Raw genomic sequence first — 11,904 nt, 5'->3', positions numbered from 1 at the left:
AGCAAGAGCCTCTCAAAAAAAAAAAGAAAAAAAAAGAAAAAAAAAAAAAAACTCTCTCAAAAAAAGAAAATTGTGCTTGTGCCATTCAGCTCTCCACCACATGAGGAGCTAGTCACTGCCTCCTTTGAATCCACCCAGAACAAGGCAGGGCAGGTATATGAGACGGCAAATGTCTGAGCCAGCTGCAGAGGACAGACAGCTTTGCACTGCAGGGCATTTATCACACACAGAGCTTTTTGCTGCCGGGCAAGGTGACTGACCTGGGAGAGATGGGAGTGGAACTGGGACTAGAAAAGCCTGCAGGTGACCACTAATGGGACAAGAGCACATGCCCTCCCCCCCCTTCTTTAAGATTTGCTATTTTTAGATTTTTGCCAGAGGGCACATGTGCTCACTGGAGAGGGGAGAGATGGAGAAAGAGAAAGCAAGAAATCACCCCCCCCAGGGGGGATGGCCACACCACAATCCCTTCTTTTCCATTCTCCTCTTGGGATTTTGGGCATGCCCACACACACACACCCAGCGTTGAGTTTCAAGTCACCGGGTCTGGGACTTGAACTGCAGTCGGTCATGTGGAAATTCAGTAGCCTCAACCACTATGCCACCTGCTGCCCCGGAGAATTTGTAATTATTAACAAGAATAATGAATGTTAACATTTATCAAATGCCTGCCTTTGCCTGGGGGTACAATCACCCTGAGAGATGAGTGCCGTTGCCCGCATTTTCCAGAGAAACTGAGGCTCAGAGAGATGAACCGTTTGTCTCAGGTCATGTGACTGAGACACTCTGAGGCACATCTGTCTGCTCCAAAGGCCTGACTCCGCCCCCTCAACGCCTGTGCCTGACCCTGTATGGGCATTTTACAGGAGGGATTTCCTGATCCTTCCAGAATAACCTGAACCTATGGAATAGGTGTTAGCATCCTTACATGTTTGTTTGTTTGCTTACTGCTGGGCATGTGTGCTTGCTGAAGAGAGATGGAGAGAGAGCGAGAACCCCCTCACCCCCAGGCAGGACGGCCACACCACAATCCCTTCTCTTCCATTTTCCTCTAGGGATTGTGGGCACACACACACACACACACACACACACACACACAGTATGTTTTTCAAGCCACAGGGTTTGGGACTCAAACCATTCATGAGTTATGTGGGATTCAATGCCTTAACCTCCACCCCACCTGCTGGCCCCTAGCATCGTGTTTTGACAGATGAGGAAACTAAGGCTCAGAATGTTAAGACTCTTGCACTAAGTCACACAGTGAGGGAGTAGTGAGGTAAGGATTTGATCTGTCCAGGCTGGTCCCCAGTTAGAATTCAGGATCTTTTCACCCCAACTCTGTGTGTCCCCATATCCTCAGAAGAGTCTGGTTTCTATGCCTCATCACTGCATCCCTAGCACCCTCACAGTATGCTGAGCGCCTTCCCTTCCAAGGACAGCCAGCTGGAGAGCGAGGCTGAAGACAGTGGGGCGTGCCCCCCTTCCATACGTACCTTGGGAATCAGGGCTCCCAGTGTGGACGTGGTGAGTGGAGGAAGCTCTTCAAACTGTAGCACAAGAAGAAGGATCATGTGAGTCTTTGAGGCTACAGGGACAAACAGGAGTTGCTAACACAGTGATTAAACTCCTACATGCGCGACAGCTGGTGGCATGGTGGTTAAGACAGCTGGAGGCCACATGGCCAACTGAGTGGTTTGACACTTGAACCCAGCAGCTTAAAAAACCCACCAGCATATGTGTGTTGTGTGTCCAAAATCCCAAGAGGAGAAGGGATTGTGGCTTGACTATCCCCATGGGAGGCACGGGGGCAGGGGGGACTTCTCACTTTCTCTCTCTCTCTCTCTTTCTCTTTCTCTGTCTGGCCAAGTGAGCACATGCACCCTATAGCCAAAAAAAAGAAAAAAAGAAAACAAAAACAAAAACAAAAAAACCTTCTACATACTAAGACAACCAGTAGGGGCATCTTCTCTTCTTAAACTCCCCTTGGGAGGACCTGCCTGTCCAACAGCAGCCACCAACGGCTGATTCATGGTTAAATAGATTGTACCAACCACTTCTGGACAGGCATGGCAGAGAGCAGGAAGCAAGGCCCAAGTCTTTCTTCTGTAAATATATAACTCTCTATTAAAACAAGCGAGCATCACTGAGTCCATTTGCATAAACCAGCGTCCACAAAACTCATGACTTCCACCTTATCTTGAACTACCTGTCCTATTATTTATGTCGCATCTTCTTTAAATAGACACACTTCTTAAAACAACGAGTAGCAAAAATTGGAGAGCAGCACCACCTGGCAGAGAGAGGCAGTGTGATAAACCAACGTGATACGAGTGAAACCAGGCCGCTGCCTTCTGCACAGGCGTCATTATCCGCGAAGGGCTTTGGGCATGAGTTCTATCCCCCCTTAGTTAACAAAGGACACTTGAAAAGAGAGGCTTCACTGTACACTGGCACTAAAGAAAGACTGCTCTCAGTGGAACCCAAGATTGGCACAATTGGAAGGGTGGTTTTTCAGAGAACATCTTATTCTTAGGCGACATACAATGAGGGTTATAGAGTGAAAAGTCATGTCTCCAGAAATGCAAATTGCTCGACCACAGAAAGGATAGATGGAGGAATAGACAGATGATGGATGGATGGATGGATGGATGGATGGATGAATAGGGGGTGGGTGGTGGGCGAGTGGATGGGTAGGTAAGCAGGTGGGTAGGTGGACAGGAAACAAATGTGGCAAAATATTAACTGGTGACTCTAGGTAAAAACATATACAGATTTTAATTGTGCTATTTTGCAACTTTACCGAAGGCTTGAAATTTTTCCGAAGAAAAACTTAAAGAGAAAATGAGTCCGGAGCATACCTGAGGGTAATATTTAGTTCTTATGCGTCTTTTCATTACTTATGTATCAATATTCACCAGATGAATTATTCTAAATATTTATTGAGGTATGCATATGTGAAAATATGTTATGCTTTTTAAAAAGGACTGAAATAAAAATCAAACAGAATGGAATAGAGAGTGACTTTCCTGTCACGTGATCTGACGCTGTCTAAGGCCCCATCTGTGGACCACCTGGAGTCCTCCCTCAGCAAGCACTGGCATAACTGATTCCCATCTATGAACTGGAGGTGAGTCAAGGGGTGGACTCTAACGGTTCTCACTCTAAGGCAGATTTCCTGAGGCTATGGGGACGGGGTAGGGTCATCAAGCAGCTGTGGCCACCCAGCCCGCCTCGCCCCTGGATGGGTCCAGACTCACCATGCCGTTGGTGATGTCAATGTCCAGCGCCCCCTGCTTCTGCAGCATGGTCAGCACTGAACCCAAGAAGTTGGCAGAGATGGCCAGTTGGGAGTTGGTGTTGTCGCCCATGGGGGGCAAGTCCGGCATCTTTGCCTTGGACGTCGCTGGCCGCCCCAGGGGATAGTCGATGAGCTCTCCTCCAGCTTCCCCAACCAGAGACTGGGAAAGAAGAGAGAAGGGTCATGTGTATGTGTGTGTGTGGGGGGGGGGGGGGAGGAGAAGGTGGGAAGAAGAAGGCTGAAGACTGGAGCAAGTCCCCAAATCTGCCTCCAGACAGTCTTCCATGATTAAACCCACTGACTCTTTTATTTTGACCTTGAATTCTTGTCAGTTTGCAATAGAAAGGACCTGGATGCTCTCCGACCTCAGCCCTGCTAATGAATGAGCATGTCTATGCATCTGCATCGCTTGCTCTCTAAAGACCAGTCTCAGGACCAGCAGTTAGCGTAATAGCTATGTCGCTGGACTCCTATGTAGTCAACCACGGTTCAAGTCTCGGACCTGGTGGCTTAAACTCACACCAGGCACCTGTGTATAAGTGCCCAAGATCCCGTGAGGAGGATGGAGGAGAAGGGATTGTGGCATGGCCATCTCCCCTAGGAGGCGATTTCTTGCTTTCTGTCTCTCTCTGTCTTTCTGGTGAGTGCACATGCCCTATAGCAAAAACCTCTCCAAAAAAAAAAGAGACCAGTCTCCTCTCCTCAGCCTATAAAGAGCTGTGTGATCTGCCACAGGGACCTTTCTGCCATCACCTCAAGCCACTCCACCCTTCACCTTCCCTCTGCCAACAGCCATCTTGTGCTTTCTCCCACTTTCTCACCATCCCCACCATGAGGCCTTCTCATAGTCTATTCCCCACTCCCACCCCACACTCTTCTCTTGTTACATCCCACTCACCAAACTTGTCTCAGCATAAGTGTCGCCTCCTCCAGGAAGCCCTCCTTGGCCTCCCTGAGTGTATCACTACTTTAGACTTTGCCACCCTTGGCCCCTCTATCACAGTGCTAGATCTCTAATTTGACTGAGTAGTTCCTTACAGCCTGTCCCCTCCAATAGCCCAGCACCCAGCCTGGAGCTGGCACACAGCAGGTGGCCAACATGCATCTCCTGAAGGGTTGCATGTTTGTGAATACGGTCAGGTGAGCACGACCATATGTGCATAGGTGTGTCTGTATACACAGGAGCATGTGCACACCTGCACCCCTGCATCTGCTGGAGTCAGTAGGGAGGCATCCATATCCGTGCCCCTGGGAAAGTTCCAGCAAGCCCAAGCCCACAGCAGCGGCTCTAGCAGCCAGAAGGTCAGATGCCAGGTCCACATTTCTCAGCTCTGCATGAACCTGGTCAGTGGTTTAACCTCTCTGTGCCTCAGTTTTCCCGGTAAGAGCGCCTCCCTCAGTGGCTGCCGTGTGGTGGGCTGCATCAGCCCCAGAGAGCTCTGGGAGCAGGCCTGGCCCATGGCCAGCACTTGAGGAGGGCTGCCTGGGATCATGTCTCCTAACATGGCTCCCAGGCACTCAGCAAAGCCCTGGGGGCCCTTAGTGACACCCCTGCCTTTGGGTATGAGGGCCACCACCCCTAGCCCCAAAGCCCAGGCACTCACGTTGAGGTCCAGCTCCAGGAATTCCCCAGTCACAAGCGGGAGGCTGGAGAAGGTGTACTGGACACTTCCCAATATCCCCAAGGGGACCAGAGCTGCAGGCAAAGGTGGGGTCACAAGGAGGTCACCTCACCCACCCAGACCCCTTCTTTCCTTGTGCCCTGTGTCTGAGGGTGGCGGTGGGGCCCAGGCTCCAGGTCCAGGCACCAAGGAAGAGCAAAAGTGCTGGGTTCAAATTCCAGCTGTGCCTCTTCCTTGCTGCGTGACCTCCAGCAAGTCACTGCACCTCTCTGGACCTCAATTTCCTCCTCTGTAAGATGACTTTAACGTCATCTTTTGTGCAGGCAATGAGATCCTGGTTGTTGATGAGCATTGCACACTGTGAAGGGCTGTGCTCCTGAAAGAATTTTAAGGTTCCACAACGTGGTGCTGAGTTGGGTCTGACATCTCCCTGACTAATCGCAATGCACAACCCCACCTTCGGGGTTCTTCCTTCCTCTTCTTCGCTCACAAAGGAAAGAGTTTTACCTCTCTGGGAAAGCCGTTCTCCTACTGCCTGGGTCCCAGAGAAATGGGAGTGTCAGCAGGGACAGCTGCCCTGCATGATTGCGGTGACAGTGGCCGTGCCCTGTGCCGCTCAATTGCATGGCAGTCTGTGCAAGGAGGACCTGCGGTTGTGCAGTGCAGAACTGCACACCACGCGGGGCGGGCGTCTTTCAGGAATGTTCACTCAGAAATCCAGGGTCAGAGGTGGGGCTGGAGCCTGGCTCTGAGGACCGTTCGCCTCTGTGGTGTCTCCTGCTAGCTGCTCTCCAGTCCCTCTGCGAGGTGAAGCCAGTCCCTTCACTTTAGCAACAAGGAAACTGGGAAGAGTCTTCCCAAGCCCACACAGCGTGGGCAGAGCTGGGCTCAAACCCAGCTTCCTGACTCCCAGGGCAAGATCCCTCGTCCTCATGAGACTTAAGGAGTGTTTGAGAACAAGAGGAAAGATCAGGTAGCCTGCCTCTGGTGGCCTTCACCATCCTACACTTCAAGGGCCCAAGGGCAGGTCTGTCACCCCCGCCACACGAGACCCTCCTCCCAGCTACTGAAATGTCCCCAAGGCTTTCCCAGCGTGGGGCTCCGAGCAGGCGCTAGACCACGTCAGCCAAATGGAGTGAAGCAGGAGGGACTCACAGTCCACGAGACCCAGCTGGTCGTTGACCAGGCCCAGCACCACGTCCACGATGGGGCAAAGCTGTGGGGAGACAGGGCATGGCATTCTGGTGACACCGCAGAGCCAGGGAGGAGGCACACTCGTAAAGGACAGCACCCACCACAGTCGCGGGGGAAGGCCCTCTCATCATTCCCATTGAAATTAGGCGAAAGCTGAGACAGAGAGGTGCTGCCTGGTGCCACCCAGCTGAGAGTCAAACCCAGGACCGTGTGATTCCCAGGATCGTCCTCCAAATCCCTTCACAATTCTCCCCCTCCACATTTCCAAGGCCCCTGGAAACGTGCCACAGGCCCCTGGCTCCTTCCTCCTTCTGGGTCACCTGCAAGCCCCCTGGGATGGAGGCTGGACTGAGGCCCCATGGTCAGGAAAACCTAGGCTTGCTGCTTCCCATCCCAGGACAGGTTCTTACCAAGTCAGGGAGGACATTGGCCAGGACTCGGTTCACCAGGTTGTCCACGAGGTTGGGGAGAAGCCTAGGAGAGAGGAACAAGATGAGGACGAGACTTACAGCCGTGGGGAGGCTCACCATGACTGTCCACTCTGGACCCCGTCTCCTAGGCCCAGAACAGTGAGGACCTTGAGTGCTGGGAGATAGTTCTGGAAGGCAGAGTGCCTTCACCTTGAGTAGGCCGCTCGGGCAAATCATTTGGTCTTTATTTCATTCACTCTGTCAACAAACAAAAGCTTCTCGAGCTTCACAATGGGCCAGGCCCAGGCTGGTTACTTCCTGATTTTTTTAACTACAACAGCCGTTGCCTCCTGCATCCAAGCTCCTCACTCAGTTTCTGGGGAATGAGTGAAGCTCATTGCATGTTTGTGGGAGGGAAGGAGGGACAGCGATCAGCCAATGCAACGTGCTTGCATGGTCTATGAGAAAGGCTGGATTGTTGGTGCTAAAAGATCGAGAGATGTAATCCATTGCATAGACGAGAAAATCGAGGTCCTGAGAGGTGACCCAGAGAAAGTTCTCATGTACCACCCAGCTTGTGATCTCCTCCTAACCAGTTACTTACGGAGAAAAATAGACAAGATCTAGAGGACAGACCTGGAATCCAAGACTCCATTTCCAGGCATCTTGCAGAGTTGAGGAACTAAAGGAAATGTTACTACCCCAACATATAGAGGTGTGGCCAGGGCCACCATGCAGCAGTGACGTGCTGCTCAAGAGGAGCTGGACCCCACATGGAGTCTGTGGTTCGAATCCTGAGTCTGGTCAACCTGAAAGGTGCCAGGCATGCACTCACATGCCCAGGATTTGAAGAGCTAGAGACTGGAGGAAGAGGATCGGGGTGTTACCAGATAAACCTCTCCTGCTCCTCTCTCTCTCTCTCTGTCTCTCTCTCTCTCTCGCCTACTCATGCTCTACCATAAATAAAGGAGACCAAAAAGAGGGGGAAAAAGCACCCTAGCCACTGCCCTTATCTCCCCCAACCCCGAGGTTGAAGCTCACTGTGCAATGCTTGCCAATTTGACAAAGTGGAGAATTCTGTGAGAGGAAGCTCTAGCATATTTCTCCCGAAGCTAACGGTGCGTTTCAGTCTTTTTTTTAAAGTGGATTCCCCCTCAGAGAGTTTACCCTGGCCCTTGGGAAAGCACACACCTAGGCGTAGGAAAACAGTCTGAAGTCACTCTGTACATACTCAGGACAAGCTTTCTAGTTCCCTCCTGGGAAATCACCCAACAGGTATATTGGCCCATGTGTGCAATGACATGTAAACCATTATTCGCTGTCGTGTTATTTGTCATTACAGAAGATGAATTGAAGTGTCCAACAATGGGGGACTGAACAAACAAATGATAGTGCATCCAGATAACAGAATAGTACACAGTCATGAAAAGTTCAACAACAAGGAAGCTCTTGTTTGGAAACAGAACAATCTCCCAGTAGAGTACATTTAAAAAGTAAAGTATAGGACCAGTAGGTGGCGTGATGGTTAAGGCACTGGACTCCCACACGGTCAACCATGGTTCAAGTCCTGGACCTGGTGGTTTGCTTTCTCACTTCCCTTCTCTGTCTCTCTCTATCTTTCTCTGGTCAAATTAAAATAATAATAATAGTAAGTAAATAATTAAAATAAATGATTATTTTTTTAAAAAGCAAAGTACTAAACTATGTTTATAGTATATGCTCATGTGAGAATCCACATTCCTATCTGCTTCATTGTACAAGGAAATTGGCAGGAGGATTAAGAAATAAATCACTATAGTGAGCCTGCTGCAGGGGGGCAGAGGGGAGGTAGGAGAACCTTTGCTCTCTGCCTTTTTGTCATTTTGTATTTTTGAACCATGTATTGCTACATGTATTTCCTAGTGAAAACGTGCATTTTAGATATCGGTGAGGAGTCTCTGTGTTTCCCTCTCCCACCTCTCCTCACCCGGACCCCAGAACTGGCTTGTTTCTGCCTCCATCTACCCTCGGGCAGAGACAAGGATGCAGAGAAGCCCACAGAGTCAAAGCTCTGGGTTCAGGCTGCTCAGTGAGTTTGCTCCTAAAGTCTAGGTGGGTAAGGATTTGGGGAACCTTATGTGAGGGATGGGGCCAGGAGATAAGACAAGGAGAGAGAGTGGGGACCAGAAGTAAAAGAGACTCCAAAGGAGCCCCCACAACCAAGACCAGGGAGCCAAGAAAGGGACTCGGCTCTGAGCTGCCCCAAGGGCGTTGTCATCCCAGACCGCCTCCTGGGGCCAGCGGGCCGGCTCACGCATGGACACATGAAACCCCTCTGGACAGTGGGTGGGGAGCTGGCCACTTTGTGAGGAGAATGTAATAGGACCAACCCACCCACCCCCGGGCAGGGTCACATCTAACAGATCCAACTGGGGAATCTCCCCAGGGTGTCAGGCACCAATGAACGCACAGCCCTGGTAGACATAGGCTCGTGACCTCGTAACATGGGCCCAGTTCGGCATGGTTTCATATTCATTGTTTCATTCCCCAAGGAAAGAGTATCGCCCCATTTCACAGTTGAAGATCCTGGAGCTCCGAGAGGGCAGTAGGGCTACCCAAAGTCACACTGTAAGGGAGACTGGAACTGAGCCTTGCCCCCCTGGGATGCTCCTGGCCGGATGCCAAGGCCTCCTCCGAGCTGGAGATGCTTGTCAGCTGTCTCCAGACTGGCTGGAGCCCACGCCCTGGGTCTGAAGGCATGGCCCCTGCATTCCCATCAAGCCCGAACCCGCCCCGGGCCGGAGCTGCGAGCGGGAATGGCTCGGCACGAGTTTGCAGGGTTCATGCAGCGTCCAGGAGACCAGACCACAGTCATGCAGGTTATAGGAGAGACAGGCCCCCCGCACCCCCAGGCATGCCACTGGTGGCTGGTCCTCACCCTCGCAGCAGCTTGACCTTGATGCCCCCCAGGAGCGTGTCACAGCGCTCGATGACCAGCCGCGGGTAGCCTGTGCGATCCATGGTCAGCCGCACCTTGGCAGTGATGTTCACCTCCACTGCGATGTCCAGGAAGCCGATGAGACTGGAGGGGACCAGGGGCCAGGGGCCAGCGGGTCACGCTCCAGCCCCCAGGGCGTACCCTTACTCAGGCCTCACCCTTACTCAGGCCTCCCACACCTCCCACCTCAGACTCCACCCTGGCGGCCCCTGCCATCCATTAACTCCCCCATTCAACTCTCAGGGTCCCCAACCAGTGGCTTCCCCCACCCCAAAACCGCTGCCCTCTTCATCTTATGGGGGCTTCAGAAGCTGGGAAACCGGGGTTAGTATAAATTCTGGTTTCCTAGGTGACCACCCATGACGTAGCTTTATAGACAAGACCTCATCCCGTGGGGACAAATGGGTACGGAAGTCCACCCTCTGAGGTTCTCAAAGCACCCACTATGTGGCTGGCACTTCAGGGAGACGCTTCACTACTTGCCGGCTCTTAGGTCATGGCCCCATGGAAAAGAGGTGCTCTTGCTGTCCCATTGCCCCAGTGTCACTAGACACAGAGGCTTAGTGACATGAGGCGACTGGCCCATGGTCATGCAGCTTGTAAGAGAGTCAGGATTCCGACCGAGGCTGCCCAGACCCTAGCTACCGAGCAGGCTGCCTTCATGTGCCCAGAGCCATGAGCTGACCCAAGCCCAACGTGAAAGCCACATGAAGGCAACTCGTTAGGGCCTCGAGCCCGCACTACAGATGTGGAGGCTGGGGGAGACAGGGTGGTGAGGACGAGGGGAGGGACGCCCCTCCAAGGCCCAGGCACATACCTCTTCCCGTTGATAGCCACGCGGGTGTACAAGCTCAGATACACGCCCACGCCCGGCAGGAGGCGCACGGACACCCGCGGGAGGGTCAGCTCCATGATGCGCAGCCTGTGAGGAGGGTGGGCATGAGAGGCCCCCGCCACTGCCCTCCCTCACACCCCTCCTCTGCTCCCCACCCATTCCTCCTGCAGCTCAGGGGCAGAACTTGGAAAACCCTTTAACCCAGACGTTGAAGGCAAAACACGTCCTGACCCATGATCCCACTGTCCAGAGACCCAGCGTTTGCTTTTTCATACATTTCCTTCCATTTTTTTCCATGTCAAGATTCCATTCCCTCTGCCTATCCCTGCCCCTCTTTGCCTGGTTTCCTCTTGTCTCTCCTTCAGATTTCAGCTCAAGGTCTCCTCCTCTAGGAAGCCTCCCCTTTTATACGCTCGCATTCCTCCATGCTCTTCCTCCCATGGTGGTAACTGCGAGATTGTTTTTAGACCCCCTCAGCCTGCAGGCTCTGTGAGGACAGGGGTGTCTTTTCTTGGCTAAGCACTGGGTCATTCTCCCACAGCCAGCACAGCACCCCACACAGAGTAGGGGCGCTAAGTCTTTGCTGAATTAAATAGCAACTATGGAGGAGGCTGGGCGTAGTTGAAATTGTAATTTTAGCTCTTTGGGCCTTTCCCACTTAAGCTGTGACCAGTGAGGAAACTGAGAGTTGGAGATGCCAAGAATGTTCCATACATAAAAAGTGAGACAGGTCCCACACTCAGGACTGTTTCATGGTGACCCGGGGGTCTCAAGATGCCCAACCCTAAGGCCAAACTCTGAAGTGTGCATGACTCTGAAGACCATCCTCCCACCCCCAGCCTCAGCTGTGAGGGGGGATCACCTCTATTTGCAGGTTTACTGTGTGTGTGTGTGTGTGTGTGTGTGTGTGTGTGTGTGTAGGGGGATGTGAAGAGAGCCTGGCCCCTCCTTACCCTGTGATGCCTTGCACGGTGCTGAGGATGCCACCCTCGCCGAGTACGCCCAGGACACCCCCTCCTCCGAGAAGTCCTCCGTCACCAAGGAGACCACCTCCACCGAGAAGGCCACCTTGGCCTGCCAGGATGCCATCAGCTGCCAGCATGCCCCCAGTGCCCAGCAAACCACCTGGGCCCAGTGCCCCAGTGGCCACACCAGGCGGGATTTCTCCGGGCCGCAGCTCTCGCCGGTGAAGCCTGCCCACTGTGGCCGTGCCTTCAGCTGATCGGTACCGCGCCCCCTGCCCCTGCCATATGCATTCTCTCCACTGCGGTAGTCGCCATTGCGGAGGTCCCTGATACTGCCATCGGACTCAAGGATCTCGCCGTATCGGTACTTGCCCCCCAGCTGAGCAGTGTTCTCGTTGGTCTCAATGTGACCGTAATGGTAGTTCCCGCCAAGCTGTTTGCCGTTGGTGTATTTGGGGGGTGGCTCTCGGACATGGAAGTCATTGTAGGGAACGCCACCAACACCTCGGGGAAATTCAACGCTTCTGTAGTCATCATAGCGGTGTCGGCCACCTCCCAAAAGACCACCACCACTGCCACCCAGCAGCCCCCCACCACTGCCAC

The 11,904-nt window shown here is 52.8% G+C and overlaps 1 protein-coding gene across 1 annotated transcript in view; it reads right to left on the bottom strand.

The window, feature by feature from the left end:
* The window catches only part of BPIFB4 (BPI fold containing family B member 4), a 51,235-nt gene that overhangs the window by 19,088 nt on the left and 20,243 nt on the right, over window positions 1-11,904 (bottom strand). The window contains 9 exon segments of the mRNA XM_006144000.3: window positions 1,494-1,547; window positions 3,258-3,458; window positions 4,903-4,994; window positions 6,076-6,136; window positions 6,525-6,588; window positions 9,442-9,585; window positions 10,319-10,423; window positions 11,290-11,567; window positions 11,570-11,805. Coding sequence (XP_006144062.2) covers window positions 1,494-1,547; window positions 3,258-3,458; window positions 4,903-4,994; window positions 6,076-6,136; window positions 6,525-6,588; window positions 9,442-9,585; window positions 10,319-10,423; window positions 11,290-11,567; window positions 11,570-11,805 — 1,235 coding nt within the window.

Source organism: Tupaia chinensis, unplaced genomic scaffold (assembly GCF_000334495.1).
Source record: "Tupaia chinensis unplaced genomic scaffold, TupChi_1.0 Scaffold000115_1, whole genome shotgun sequence".
NCBI lineage: Eukaryota > Metazoa > Chordata > Mammalia > Scandentia > Tupaiidae > Tupaia > Tupaia belangeri.
The sequence above is the reverse complement of the archived record's forward strand: the minus strand, read 5'-3'. Positions and strand labels throughout refer to the sequence as shown.